Genomic DNA, 15,839 nt, shown 5'->3' with positions numbered 1-15,839 from the left:
TTCTCCACTGCTCCGATCTATATTTATACTATTCTGGTCTACTCATGAGATTCAGCACTGTTTGTATATTTGTCCCATGTAAGAGCTCGTTAGCCACGCCCCACAATCTTTCTTAGAAGATTCCAACCGCGTGCAGCTGCTTTTCTTAAAGGGGTCGCGCTCGAAATCACATCCCATCACATCATTCAAGAAGCAGCTGAAGACACCTTTTCCACAAGCAAACCCTTAACACAACACACACACTCACATTCAGAAATGCACAGTGTGCTAGATTCTCTTCATACGTGGACAGAAGCTGACAGCATTTCACCAGTATTCTTCCGAAATTAAAGCTTTTGATTTAAGGCTATATATTAAATGCTAAGTATTTGGAAGTGAAGAAATTAAGATGTGCATATTAGTTATGATAATTTGTTGTGTAAATTAAAATGATTAGATTTTGTTTACAGTAATTTACAACACTTGACATATTCCTGTCTTTATTTTATATGTAGAACTATACATGCATGTCTTTTATTATTATTATTTCTATTATTATCAATCTTAATCTGATTAGTTTCCTAAAACACCAGTGTAAATATAGGCTAATATAGACTGAGGCACTATCACAACACCAAAAAAAAAGAGGTCCAGCTTCAAATGTAATGCAGCATCTAGATCTCACCATAAGAGCAGGTGTTCTTCATCTTCTCCCACACTTGGTACTTCAAGTTACTCAGATGTGTGGAAACACAGAGAGCTTCTGAACTCAGCTCTCCATCTGAAAGTGTGTGTTTTGCACTGAACACACACACATCTCAGAATACCAAATTATACACGGATAAACTCATGCATATTTTCTTTTAGAAAACAAACAATACCTTTTCATAATGCTGTTATAATGATGTAGGGATGCACACTGAGACAGCTAGATTAGTGACCGTCATAAAAAAGTGTGAGCATGTGAAGTTGCTTTCATCCCAATCTGAAGGAAGGTGTCATCGTCATCATTCATTCGCTCCTCCACCTCCTGCAGTCTCTCTGAGAGGAGTGTATTTTCCTCTTCATCTTCCCTCTCCTCTCTTTCTCGTCTTCATTTAGAGGAACTGCTGGAGTTTCTCAAACCCCTCTTGGATTCTTCTCTCTGTTTGCTGAACTTGAGACTGTGAGGATGGAGGCTGTGTTATCTTTCAAATGCGACGTCAAATGACACATAAAAAAGTTTTTTTTTTTTTTTTTTTTAATAAGATCAGGCTCTCATTTGATATGCCACAGAGGTAAAAGCAAAAAGTATTACTGCTACCAGGTTAGTTGTAAGTACATCAGTTTAAATTATTAGAAATGAACTTGTGGTGTAACTCTGTGTTTTTGATCTCTTGTGCTGAACTTGTCCATGGACTCTTAGTTTGTATTAACTTTCCATTTGTTCCTGGCTTCATTTCCTGTCTTTACTGTATGTCCTGTGTTACGATCGGTGTCTCTGGTATCTGCTGTGTTGTGTTCGTTCTCCTCTTTCTTGTTCTTTCTGGTCTCTGATAGGTTGTCTAATGATGGGGTGTATGATTGCCATTGGTGGTTCAGACGAGGCGTGATCTTTAGAAGGACGCCGCCGGCTAGGGTTGCCACCTTCAGAGAGGCAAAATAAGGGACACCCATTGACGACAAAAAAAAAAAAAAAAAAAAACATGCTCAAGCCTTCTTATTGTTCAAACTTCCAACAGAACATATTAATATTGTTATTTTAAATTTGATTATTTATACTTATTAATTATTATTAGTCTTTTTTTGACAGTTCTGCAGCTGCTACCTGGATGGGATATTTTTTTTTAATTATTATTCATTTGCTCAAATTAGGGCTACATTTATTCGTCCCATTTTTATCTAAATACTAAATAGTAATTTGTAAAAAATGTATATGACATTTTGTATATATATTTATGATTAATATAAATGATAAATGAATAAATAGGGTCTAACATTAATTAGAATCTATTAATTTATCTGTCTAATAATGTCTAAAAATATAATAATTATGTCTACCATGCTCTGATAATGTATGGAATATTATATTAACATACTATCCCAATTTTTATAAAACAATATGCCTATACCTTGAAGCACAGATGTGTCTGTCACTTTAAATGTATGGTTCACCCAAAAATAAAAATTATATAAATCATAATTTACCCAGGCTGTTCTAAACCTGCTTAAAATTCTTTCTTCTGTTGAACACAAAATAATATACTTTGAAGAATGTGGGTAACCAAACAGCTTCTGGTCCTCAGTAACTTCAAGAAAAAATAAATAAAAATAAAATAAAATACTAACAGAGTCCTTGGGGACCAGAAACTCTTTGGTTACCCACATTCTTCAAAGTATCTCTTTTATGTTCAACAGAAGAAATAAATTATTAAGGTTTGGAACAACTTGTGGTTGTGTAAACGATGACAAATTTTTTGGGTGAACTGTCCCTTTAAGTCAGAAAGTCCAACGTGAACAACTGAAATGCTTCTCTGCAAACTGCACGTTCATCATTAGTTACAGGATAGACACACTGATAACTTTCCTATTCGTCTGGAGAGTCTTGTGTTTAAAGGGCGGATGTGAGTGAGCTCTAGATGTTTTAAACCGCACTGGTTTAGAGCATGAAAGGGCTTTAACGGCGCGCGTTCTGGAGACTCCGTCTCTATGAAAACAAAGATGCCAAAATGGAATCACGTTCAAATGAGCTTCTCTAATACCTCGTATGAAATTGATTTCATTATAACTGCTATTAGTATTATAAACAGTGCAATATACTTTTTTGTTTATTCAACTATATGTTGGCATTTGTAAAATACGGGACAAATCGCGTCCCGTATTGATACGGGACGCATCATTTTACCTTTAAATACGGGACGATTCCGTATTTTAAGGGACGGGTGGCAACCCTGCCGCCAGCATTCAACAGGAAGCCCATTGTTGGTTTGTTTGCATTTGGGTTGAGAGCTCCTGGATCCCTCCTCCGGATGATGATTAAATTTGTTAAACTCTAGTGTCTTGAAAACATTATTTATGAAGGAGAAAGTACCCTGCAAAGCAAAGATAGCATATGAATTTAAAATATCGCACTGTACATAGACCTTAAAACTACTTACATAACCCTCAAGTATAAAAAAATAAAAATAAAAAAAGATGAACTCTTAACATGACAGTCAAGAAATAGCTAACAATACTGAAAAAACAACAGTAAAAGTTTAAATTCAAAACAATAGTCCTATAACATTAACTGGTAAATGTATTCAAAACGTATAGAGCAGTATTGCATGAAATTAATTATTCAGACAACTGTGTTTGACAAGTCTGGACAACATTTGGATACCACAGTCCAAAACTCATACATAAACATTACAATTTTAAACATAATTTATAGTGAATATGTTATTGTTGTTTAAAAATATGTTTTTTTTTTTTTAAATAATTTATCAAATTAATAGTATAAGTCAATTGCAAGACTAAGTAAAAATAGTGTTGTCAAATCTTTTTTTTTTTAAATCAAATTAAATACGGTGTTCTGAAACACAAAAACAACCAAATGCCCCAAATAAACAACTCAAAAACATTACTGTTGCACACAGAAACAAAGTTGACTCTCACTGGCCTTTAATCCAAGTCTATCATGTTCCTTTTGTTCAGTTTGACTGTTTGATAATTATGCTCACGTAGACCATTTTTATCTGACTGATATCTTAAAATAGTGATGATAATTAATGACTCTTTAACACACTAAGCAATACAGTAAATCGATGGAATAAATCACGCTGTGGTGGTGTGAGCATTAAAAAGTCAATTCAGATGATACCAGGTCATTTAAAATGCATGGTTTCACATGATTGTGAATCATAAACAGATATAAAAAGAAACTGATCATCTCAGATTTGTTTTTTTGTCCTTTTTATACAGTATATTTGTGCACAGGGTTTCCTGTCAAACCAGAATGGTGTTGGACAATATTGTGAACAGTTTTGTTTGTTACATGAGTTCACCACTTTGAAGAGCACAATTAGTGTACAATGATTCCACATCAGTCATGTTTTGTCCTTATTCTCCATTAAAAGATTTATGACTGAAGCAGCTGAGCAGCTTGTTCATTTCTTACATAAAGCAATGTTATTTGCAATCATTTATTGTTTACAGTTTGTCGTAGAAGTTGCTGTAATAAAAGCAAAGCATGCATGCAAAGCATTGTGGGACATACTCTACATAAAAAGGCGGATACTTAGATACAAGTGTGGGCGAGACTGACAGGACGTTTCTGGATAAACCTTAAGAGAAAGTGAAACCCCAAACCAAAGAGAACAAGAAACCGCAGACAAATTTTGGTTCAGTCAGACACGTAAGTATCCTATAGTATCCTATTTTTTTTTTTTTTTTTACTTTTAACTTAGAAAGAGCTGTAGCTAAATCTAAACACTTGAAATGGAATTCTGATCAATGATAGTTTTGGCAGCCGTATGTAACACTTGTGTGAAGATGAACTCCACCTGAAAAATAATTATATGGTCCTGTCGTTCATTCATTGATATATATATATATATATATACACTTTTTTGCAAATGTCATTCTTTTACATTTGTATATCTTCTGTCACCTCAAAATGGTGTTGATGTAGAGGACTAATTTCCCCTGTAGCTCAGTCTGATTGGTTACACTATGAAACTCTTGAAACATTTCTATTATTAAGCAGTGGATTTAACGGATAATAAGAGCACAGCTAATGGCTCCAGACCAATCAAAACTGTTTTGTCCTTTTTCTCCCATGCAGTGACAGAAAATGGATGCCACTAAAAATCTGATAAGTGAGGCACTTGAGCAGCTTTTAAGTGCAGAGTTCAAGAAGTTCGTCTGGCACCTGTGGAACGGTGTGGCAGCAGACATCGAGCCCATTCCTCGAGCAGCTCTGGAGAACGCTGATCGCCAAGATGTGGTGGATCGCATGGTGCAGAAGTACAGCACTAACGCCGGGACTGTTGCAGTACAAGTGCTGCTCAACATCAACCAGAACGATCTCGCAAAGCGCCTTGATGTGAAACTTCAGAAAGGTAAAAAAAAACACTGTATATGTTATGATTTATGTCTGATGTGGATCTCATACAGTATAACAAACATCCTCTCTTTTCTCTCTCCTTCTTCCAGCTAGTTCTAGTTGATGAGGAAGAGTTCGGCAGGAACAATCACATCTACCATAACACAGCCACAAAAATAAAATCAAGGGAACATTGTTTTAAGATTTTATATTTATCTTTAATGTAGGTATTAATAGTCTTTCTGAAAATCAGAGTGATTGATGAAAAAAGGATGTGGTTTTCAGTTAGTTAAGAAACTTGTGATGTTTATAAAATAAACAAATCATGTCTGTATTACTACAGTAAATCTCAAAAAGAATGAATTTGAACAACAGCAGAGGTCAAAGTGATTCTCTCATCTAATAAATGTGATGTTGTTTCTACTACTGGTCTGCTGTTTGTATCTGTATTAGTGGCTGTCATGTGTAAGTGATGTTTGGTTTATTTGCACCCTCATTTTATTTTCCATCCCAATCAAGTTCAACATGATCTGTATTGTCTTGTAACAGCTCACAAAGTTCATCTGCTTTGTCCTAAATTGCATAACACATCCACTTCGAGCTACTTGTTATGAATGTACTACCATTCCAGAGCCCCTCCCCTTCACACTAAAAAAACCGGATTGACAAAAACATGTGCTTCTGAGGAAGGCTTAATTTCTTAACAGAAAGGAAACTTCTAAAAAAAAGTAATAAGGAAGTGCAGACTATACTTTACTTCTTCAAACAGAACCTATAGTCATGTTTATGTTTCTATAGCACTTCATACAGATTGTTAAAAACAGATTTACAGTAATAAACATGAAAAAACAAATCAGTATCAAAGTTCTTTGAGTGCTTATAATTATAACTTAGATTTAATTTATGATGTGCCGCTAAAGGAGATAGAGCCATTCATTTGAATTATTCAGCAACAAAAAAAAAAGTAATAGCTAAATTTAGTATATGTTTCTGAGCGGGCAAGGCAATAGCTACACTGTTAGCAATTATGTATTTTTACAATACATTTTACAGCAATGCTCTGCATAGCATTATGGGATAGCTTTAAAACTGGTACTTTCCCAGTGTTGGTTCTGGGAGCATAAAAAATGGCATTGTGTATATGACGTTAGAGGAAAGTTTTTAAAAGGTATGATGTTCCTCAAACATTCTTTCAACTTAATTTTGATTTAAAATTCAACATTCTAGGAACGTTGATTTGTAACATTCCAAGAACATAAAAATGTCCAGTTTAATTTTTGTTAGTTTTATTTTATTTTAGTGTTATTTTGTTTTTAGTTTAGTATTATTTTTATGATTCATTCTTCTGTTGTTAAAAAGCACTGATAGAAAGAGTAATACGAACACAAACTACAACTTTCTCCAGCCGCAGCCTTAGATGAACTGAAGAAAAGATTTTAAATCTCTCAAGATTTGATTAAACAACTCCACAAACAGCATTATCAGCTCCACTTAAAATATTACTAACCAGTTTTACTTTATTTCTGTCAGACGTCTACAGAAGTTCTGATTGAGGTTTCACAGAGGTTAAGATGTTGATGTCTTATTGAAAATGTTTTGTTTGAGATCACCATCATGGAGATCAGGGTTTGCTTCAGTTGGGCTCTTGACCCTCAGCTGTGGTTGTGTTGCTTTTTCTGCAGCAGCCTTTAGACAACATTTCTGAATTGATGAAAGAAGATCAACTTGTCTGCATTAAAGTAATTTAAATAACTCAACTTATATAAAATTAAAAAATTTGAAACACTGTTATGTTTCATATGATGATGTTGAAGAATGTATAAATATTGTCCTTGTTTGAAACACTTATTTATATTGATATTTTTATTTTTTTGTGTGTGTGTGTGTGTATATATATATATCTATGTGTGTGTGTATATATATATATATATATATGTATATATATATACTCACAGATATCAACATTTGGCATATGAAACACAACAATGGTGACGCGTTTCATGCCATTATAAAAAACTTGTTCATGGCTTCCAGCATGCATTGCTGCATTTTTTTTTTTTTTTTTTGATTGTCACCATTGTTGAGGACTGTATGACAACAATATAAAATATAGCATTTTAGTGTATTAATGCTATTATAATCACAGTAACACTGCTGTATAAACAGGGCATTTTATTGTATTAAAATAACAGTATGTTTTCTGTATGTTATTTGCTGTAAATTAATAGCAATTAGTTACCAAAAATTTTCTGTAAAATTACAATACGTTTTTAACAGTGTACTTTTAATTTAAACATTTACTGTACGTTCAAGCAGGTAGATTCAACACACATGCTGCAAATGCACACAACATGACATAACACAGAGAAGTGCTGCAAATACACACAGAGCAGATCAAAAATGTTTATGGTAACAAATTAACAAACATGCTTGTACATGCTTATGTCTACTCTGAAAGATTAGATTTTTTGGGACTTAGTCACCAATGGAGCTATGATCAACTTAGGCTGACTATGCTTTTGAGAAGTACAGCCCTGATCATAAGGATCCTTGTTTTTTTTTTTTTTTTTTTTTTTTTTTTAAATAAGCTAATGAAATATACAATTACTGTAACTGTGAAAGGATATGTAAGCTGGCTAACTTCCCTTTACAAGTTCCCTTACAAAAACTATCTATGGCTTTACTATTTAAATAAAAAATAAATAATTAAAAAAAAAATACATACTACTTTCGCTACACTAACCACACTCTTAAAAATAAAGGTGCTTCACGATGCCATAGAATAACATTTTTGTCTAACTGGCTCCATAAAGAACCTGTAACATCTGATGAACCTTTCTGTTTCACAAAAGCTTCTTTGTAGTGAAAGAAGGTTCTTCAGATTATAAGAGATAGTTCCTTAAAGAACCTTAGACCGAATGGTTCTTTGTGGAACCAAAAATGGTTCTTCTATGGCATCGCTGTAAAAAAAACAAAAAAAAAAAACCTTGGTTACTACACTTTTACTAAAGTAAAGCCATGTTTAATTTGAGATTTGCTGGGATAATATTGACATTGTTGGGGTTGAAAGCTGCTTTAGCCCAGGGCCCTGCACTGACGGTAGCTTCTAATCTACAACGGCCACATGGTTTTCTTAAATGACAAAGGGCTGCTTTTAACTTTCCCTTTAAAGACAATGTTACAAATATTCAACAGATCCATTTCAACCTATTTGTTATCAATGAACTGCCATTCTAAAAACTACTGTACCAGATCTCCTCCCCTTAGCACTACCACAGTAAATAAATACTTTTTTAATACATATAAAAAAAAAGAAACAAAACCTGATTTGCCAGAAACATGAGCTGCTGAGGAGGCCTTTATATCTTAAGTGGAAGCAAACCTCTAAACAAAGGAACAGACCAGTGCAGACTGTACATGAAAACTTTGTTCTAACAGAAATGTAAGTAGAATCACTTTGCTTTCTACAGCGCTTTATACAATACCAATTGCTAAAAGCAACTTTATATAAATAAATAAATAAATAAATAGTCGCATTTGGATTCCTGGACTCAGAGATCTTAATTTTGAGAGTATATATAGGACTGTTTAAGTGGAGTAAGTTTCATGGATGTGACACTTTTCTAATATGTGGATGTGTACTTCCTGGCAGACTGGCTTGCTGTAAAAAGCATCGCATTTGTTCCATTTGTGTGTGAGTTCAGACGAAGCCCATTCAAAAGCCTATTTTTTTATCTAAAGAATAGTCAATGCATTTTATTTAACATTTTACACAAAAACTAATTACGAATGTGTTATATTACGCTGATACACAGCAAAATCTCCAGAGTTAAATCAACTCTGCTTAGAATGCATATTGTCCCAATCTACAGAGAGTTAAAATAACACCAAAGGAGTGTTAAAGTTCATGAGACAATTAAGTGATTAATTAAGTGCAGATTGTGCATTAGTGATGAACAGCTGCTGTTAACAAGCTGAGTGACTGAAGAAAAGAGAAACACAAGAACTACAACTGACTTCAGCCAAGAGGTGGGACTTTTAAGTCACAAGCAAGTCTTCAAGTCTTCAAAGTTCTCAAAGAGTTAAAGTTAATGAGATAATTAAATAATTAAATTGTGATTGTGTGTTAGTGATGAACACCTGCTGTTATTGAGAATTACAGAGGATCAGATGTTGATGTTTTATTGGTTAAAATAATGCCACCATCACGGTGATCTGTATTTGCTTTAGTAGCAATGCATGAAGTGTTGCAAAGGAGAGAGATCAGATAGTTATCTATTGGCTCAGATGATAAGTGTTTATGTGTAAAGCCCTGAGATGATGCAGTCTTCTTTTGTTTTTCAATATTGAAGCATTAAAACTACGTTTATTAAGTGGGACTTTTTTTTTTTTTTTTTTGGAGATCAGTAACAGCTGAGTGTCAGTCAATAAACCAAAGAGAGATTACTTGATGTTCATTTGTCATGAGTTATAGGCAGAAAGTATAATCTCATCTTCTACTTCAAAGTTTGAATCAGCAGTGCACAAATGTTTACTGTGAAACAATATTGCAGCTGCTTAGAAGCAAATTACTGTGAATTAGTAAAAGGGTCAAGAAACTACCTAAAGCAAACCTTGTGAAAAAAAAAAAAAAAATTGTGGCTTTTTTTTTTTTTCCCCCAGTTGATTTCATCCAAGGCTGTGGCTAAAGTCAGATGCAGTTCTGGTGTATCTCTTTCATTTTGGTAATTCTGTTTGTTAACAGCAGCTGTTCATCACATGCTCAATCAGCACTTAATTAATCTCTTAATTATCTCACTAACTTCAAAACTGCTTCAGTGTTATTTTAACTCTCTGTAGATTGGACAATATGCACTCTGAGCAGAGTTGATTTAACTCTGGAGATTTTGCTGTGTACATTGTCAAAATGCCACTTCACAAGCTTCTTTTGTAGGTTGAAATAATTTAGAAAAACAGTAACAGTTTTATAATTGATATGCTGAGATGATCTATAGATAGTGGATTTATAAAACACTAGTCTTCTTTCTGTATTTGGAAGAATTTCACCAGATTTCCAAGTCATCCAGCTAAACAATTACTACAAATTGTTCCAATACATTGTCTAATTGTATCTGGACTTTAGAGAACAAGTGTGATGTACAATGTGTTTCCGTGACAGGGCCATAGCTGGGGCCCCAGTGCAGGTTGAACCAGTGGGCCCTGTTTGAAATGATTTAATTTGTATGTTCGTTCTATTTATTTATTTGTGCTATTCGCAGGTTTATGTTTTTTCAAGTTTGTAAGTTTCCAGGTACAGAAACCGAATAATCAAATGCAAAATAGCACTGCATAGTCTTCACTGTAAAAATTAAATATACAGTCAAAACTAAATTCATTCAGAGAGCGTCAGCATTTCTCATATTATCACAATTTATTTGCTATAGTTTAGAAAATGGTAATAAATTATGACAAGAACTCAGAGTTAAACTGTGACAGAACAAATTCATCTTGATAATGTCAGATGACTTTGATAGAAAGGTATGTTATAGATTACAATCAACCAAAACTTCAGACAACTGTTAGTATGACAATATTTACACAACTATCAATACTTTGTTGAACAATTACTAAGCAATGCTTAATTTGGTTCAGTCTGTGGTGTGTAAAGGTCACATTAGCAATTAAAGAAAAGCGTTATCAACAAATCAGAGTCTGAATAATTTTTGGTCCCAATTATTTTATTAATTTTACTGATAGTCCACTTTATGAAGAATGTTTAATATGTCACAGTTTACTTTATTTTGCTATACTCACTTACATAAATTAACTATAGTGTCCTGAACCCACTAGTAAAAAAAAAAATACCCAAAATTATCTGGTGTCTGAATAATTTTTGGTTTGACTGTGGATTAATTCTTGTTAAAATTACAAAGTAATTCAGTCAAGAACAGTGAGTGATTTTCTTTCTTTAGTTTTCTTGGATTAACATTACAGCAGCTAGTAAATTAGGCGCAGTCACTTTAAGAGACACTGCTTCCATTTTAATTATACACATTCGCGTGAATTCAGTTAACTCAGTTAAGTTTTTCAGAGTCTTGTGTTTGAATGCTTTAAACTCTTTTGAAAGTTTAAATTGGCCAGGCTAAAAAGAACGTGCAAATGATAAGCTTTAGTGACAATGTGTAGCAGTGGCCCATTGTGAGCATCTTTTTATGCTTGTCTGAGCCAGAGATAAATTCATAATAGACCAGTATATTAGTATAAGCAAATATATAATATGATTAAATGGATTATTATATGAATAATAGATTGTTTTGAACCTGAATAAATAAATATAAAATGATGCACTTATTTAAAACTTCAAAAGGAAATTGCAGGTCTGGTAAGAGTTTAACCACACTAGTAAACACAGTGATTAGTTTTGTTTAACTGAACACAATCAAGACTTTTTTCTCCTAGTGACACAAAATGGACATCAAAAGAGTTATGAATGATGTACTTGAGGATCTTTTGGATAAAGAGCTCAAACAATTCATCTGGCAGCTGTGGAATGGTGTGACAGCAGGCACTGAGCCGATTCCTCGAGCAAAGCTTCAGACTTCTGATCGTGAGGATGTGGTGGACTGCATGGTAAAGCAGTATCCCGATGACGCTGGGAAGATCGCAGTCCAAGCGCTGCGCAACATGAAACAAAATGAGCTTGCAAGACGCCTTGAATTAAAACTTCAGGAAGGTATTCATTTTTTTTTTTTTACTGCTTTAAGATTTCATATTTGTGAAGCATTTTGAAGATTAGAGAGAGAGAGAGAGAGAGCAGTCATCTTTTTGAAAAATAAAGATAGATGTACATAAAAAAGAAGTTACGATAATGTGAATACATATTTGAAATGTAAATATATTATGTGTCTTCAGTTCAGCAGCCTGTGCAGGAGAAAGCAAAAAATGCTCCAGAATCTATGGAGCTGCAGCCCATCCAGTCTGACTGGCACAGACCATACAGAATTACTGCATGCAGCCAACAATTTAAGTACAGCCTTCTTAAACAAGAGAGAAATGAAGCAAGTATCTCTGTTTCCTAGAACTTTTGTGAAAATACTACATTCAGGAGCCATTAGTCCTGCTTTTGGATGGCCACTTTCCTGCAAAGTAGACTTTGACACTCCTGCACATTAAACATAAAAGTGTTTTTTTTTTTTTTTTTTTTTTTTTTTTGTCTTTACAGAGTTTGTTGTGAATTATATTTTATGTTGAGCAGTGTTTCCCAACCCTTCTAAGATGTTCCCAAAATTCCTTCCTTCTTCTAAGATTCAAAATTCAGTTGCATCACATTGATCAAAAGTGACAGTAAAGACATGTATAATGTTGTAAAATATTTATATTTCAGATATTTCAAATGTTATTTTGAACTTTCTATTCATCAAAGAATCCTGAAAAAAAAAAAAAAATTATCACGGTTTACACAAACCACAGCTGTTTTCCACATTGATAACATCAGAAATGTTTCTTGAGGAGTAAATCAGCATATTAGTTTAAGTGTGTTCGACTTGAAGTGGCGCTGCGCAGACTGATCAGTGTTTGACATCAAAGTATCGCGAGAGGTACATTCACACGGGGCATCGGCATCAATGCCTCTCGTTTACTTTGAATAGAGTGACGTCAAGCTTTGGTGAATTGAATTGTGGGTCCATCGCGTCGCTTTGGCGTTGCTTGCGGCAGAAGTTAAAAACTTTTCAACATCAGCCAATCAGATTGCAATTACTTTATAGCATAGAGTAGACGCTAGCAATTTTATTTTATAATCTTTTTATTGTTCACCACTTCAAGTCGAACACACTTAAACTAGTGTGGAGCACACCTATTAGGCTTGTTCGAGATGAACTACACTAGCCTGCCACTGGCTGGAGAGTAGCCACTTGCAGTCGGGGCTGAATGAAAAGCGGAGACGTCAAGTCTGACACTTTCTGCTCCCGGTGGTGATGCTCTCATGTTGTTTGCATTCTCTATCACGGATCACGGATAAAGTGAATTAAATTCAATATTTGTCAAATATGTGACGTTTCAGAAATGTTTTCTTGAGCAACAGAAACACTTTTTATATACTGCTTAATACAGCACCATCTGTTCAAGAATAAATTTAAACATAAACATACTTTTTAATTACCAATAAAGTGGGGGTATAAAACAAAAACTTTGATGGCACGTGATCGTAAGACAGCTGCAGCGCCGATCAAAGTGGTTAAGGCTAGAAGGGATACATGTGGCGCTACTGGGCATGCGCACATCAATACAGTGCAATTTTTGTCACACTGTACAACAATAATTACTTTTTTTTTTTTTCATTATTGTAAGGGGTAGGATTAGGGTTGGGGTAGGTGTAGACCTTAATAAAAAAACAATCTAATAGGTAGAAAATTAATTTCATTTTTCGTTTACGGTCAGCACTGTAGTCAGACAAATGTTCTAACCAGAATGCATTGCTTTTGTCAGGCAGAACCCGATCTTTGCAGTGCCGCATGAAGTCGAACAAGCCTAACGATCATGTGACACTGAAGACTGGGGTATATATGCTGAAAATTCAGCTTTGATCACAGCAATAAATTACATTTTAACATAGATTGACATGGAAAGCTATTTTAAATTATCATAATATTTAACAACAGTTACTGTATTGGCTATTTTTGATCAAATAAATCTGATTACAAACTTTTGAAGGGTCTATCTATCTATCTATCTATCTATCATTGGAGATATGTGTAAACCAAATTATTTCATGGCATTTTATGTAGATTGGTCATCTGGTGTTGCATGTATTTTAATTCTGCATAATTCTGATGTTTTTTTTTGTTTTTTTTTCATAGGTTTATATGCCAACAAGCAGTTCTTGGAGGAAAGGCTCAGCTCTGCTAATCAACAACATTAAATTTGACCACTTAAGTTACAGGAACGGAGCAGAAATAGATGAGGAGAACATGGAGTGGCTGCTCAGAGCTTTGGGTTACAGTGTTGAGAAACACACAAATCTCTCTGGAGATGTGAGTAAGACTTCATGAAACCAATACTACCCAGTAGAGCTTGTAGATTTCTAGTGTGGAAATAGAAACGTGAACACATATTTAAGTCTAATTAGACCATGTATTTTATACCATGTATTTCTTTTAAGCATTGATAATTTATTCACAGGCAATAAATAGAGCAGTCGAGAACTTCTCTAAACGTCATGAACATCAAAACTCAGACAGCACCTTTGTGGTCATCATGTCCCATGGGGACAGATTTGACAATAAAGATGCCATTTTAGGAGTCCATTATCAGAGAAAGAACCCCAATGATATCTTCTTTGTTGAGGACATTTTCACCCATCTGAACTCAGTCAACTGTCCTGCTCTGATTGATAAACCGAAGGTTATTCTCATTCATGCCTGCAGAGGAGGTATGACAATAACATGTTGTTATTGCATTGCAATTTCTCATTTCTTTTTGTATTTCCCAGTAATTGTTTCCTAATTTATTCACTTTGCATGCTGCAATATTGTAAAGTCATTCACAGTATGTGAAAATGTCCCACACATGAAGCATTTCTGTCCAGGTGATGATGGAGGTGTGTATGTTCGTGACAGTGCGTTTGAATCAGACTCCTGGGTTCATAAGGAGAAAGACTTTGTCTGCTTCATGTCCAGCCTCCCTGGTGAGTCCTCAAAAAACACTGATTGCTCAGATGAGATTGATTTGTTGATTTAATTTAATTTCTTTTAATTTAATTTTTGCTCAGATGAGATTGATTTGTTGAAATTTTAATTTTTCATTTCATTTAAATTGAGATTTGGCTGTTCATTTTGTTCACAAGGTCATGTAGAAGGTATTAAATCAACTTAGTTTTCCTTTTGTTAATTATATTAATTTAAGGTTGTTTTACACTCTGAAGAAGGTTTTTCTTTTGTTATTTATTTTTTTTTGAGGTTTTTTCAAAATTTGAGGAAATTTACATCTAAATTGGATTATTTTTAGTTGCTTTTTTGTTTTTTTTTGTATGACTTGTTGTTTGTTTTTTTTTGTATGAAGTTGTTTTTGATTATATGATTAGTTGTATTTGAGTTTATTTCTTCAATTACATAGTGGATGTGTTCAGCACAAGTGCTTATATATATGACATCATGGAGTTGTTCAGGAGGGTAATTTTCATTATTTTTTTTTTATTACAGGAGGGTAAATAAAAAACAATCTCTTTCGTTTTATTTTTCTTTATTCCAACTAAAGGTCAAAACAGTCTCTTTCATTGTATTCACTCCATCTTTTCTTTTATAGATTGCCTTACGCATGGAGATTGACCCACATTTCAGAGACAAGGAGAAACTACTGCCGTGTATTGAAAGGACGACCCTTGTAAAGAAATTCTACCTGTTCCCTGGACTCATGTAAAATCAGTTTAGAGGAAGAACACTACAGGGGAATGGGGTAAAAACTATATAGACACATCAGCATACTTCCTCAGTTGATTAATCACAATACATTAAGAGAATTGCCTTATATTTTAAGCTTTTTTAAATGTTGTTTAAACCTGCAGTTGAGGCATTACCTAACTAAATATGGACGCATTTACATACATTTGGTAATAATAAAGAACAGAAGTCTAAAAAAATGAATAGGGTCAGGTTCAAAATTCAGTGCATATAAGAAAAAATGTATATATATATTGGGAAAACAATATATATATATTTGAGGTTTTAAGGGTTTGTTGGTTTAAATGGTTTTATTTACAGGAGTGTGTGTTTATTTATGTGTTGATTTATTTTCTTTCTTTTATAAGCATTCATTTATA

The 15,839-nt window shown here is 33.8% G+C and overlaps 2 protein-coding genes across 2 annotated transcripts; both read left to right on the top strand.

Annotated features, from left to right (window-relative positions):
* Nucleotides 1-4,158: 4,158 nt before the first annotated feature.
* On the top strand, nucleotides 4,159-5,467 carry LOC122135952 (caspase b-like). The gene is made up of 3 exons (XM_042717234.1): nucleotides 4,159-4,354; nucleotides 4,784-5,060; nucleotides 5,155-5,467. Exons 2-3 carry the CDS (start codon nucleotides 4,793-4,795, stop codon nucleotides 5,166-5,168), a joined length of 282 nt encoding a protein of 93 aa, XP_042573168.1. The 5' UTR covers nucleotides 4,159-4,354; nucleotides 4,784-4,792; the 3' UTR covers nucleotides 5,169-5,467.
* A 2,911-nt stretch (nucleotides 5,468-8,378) lies between these two features.
* LOC109062412 (caspase b-like) lies at nucleotides 8,379-15,712 on the top strand. The gene is made up of 8 exons (XM_042717235.1): nucleotides 8,379-8,486; nucleotides 11,483-11,756; nucleotides 11,936-12,081; nucleotides 13,882-14,055; nucleotides 14,204-14,453; nucleotides 14,610-14,732; nucleotides 15,116-15,192; nucleotides 15,326-15,712. Exons 2-8 carry the CDS (start codon nucleotides 11,492-11,494, stop codon nucleotides 15,437-15,439), a joined length of 1,149 nt encoding a protein of 382 aa, XP_042573169.1. The 5' UTR covers nucleotides 8,379-8,486; nucleotides 11,483-11,491; the 3' UTR covers nucleotides 15,440-15,712.
* The last annotated feature ends 127 nt before the right edge of the window (nucleotides 15,713-15,839 follow it).

This window comes from Cyprinus carpio, chromosome B1 (genome assembly GCF_018340385.1).
Source record: "Cyprinus carpio isolate SPL01 chromosome B1, ASM1834038v1, whole genome shotgun sequence".
Classification (NCBI taxonomy): domain Eukaryota; kingdom Metazoa; phylum Chordata; class Actinopteri; order Cypriniformes; family Cyprinidae; genus Cyprinus; species Cyprinus carpio.
This window is presented reverse-complemented; position numbering and strand designations above follow the sequence as displayed.

Coding starts and splice junctions, on each gene's coding strand:
- LOC109062412 (XM_042717235.1), top strand. CDS start 11,492: ATGGACATCAAAAGAGTTATGAATGATGTACTTGAGGATCTTTTGGAT. Junction 11,757..11,935: donor TGAATTAAAACTTCAGGAAG/GTATTCATTTTT, acceptor ATGTGTCTTCAG/TTCAGCAGCCTGTGCAGGAG. Junction 14,454..14,609: donor CATTCATGCCTGCAGAGGAG/GTATGACAATAA, acceptor ATTTCTGTCCAG/GTGATGATGGAGGTGTGTAT.
- LOC122135952 (XM_042717234.1), top strand. CDS start 4,793: ATGGATGCCACTAAAAATCTGATAAGTGAGGCACTTGAGCAGCTTTTA.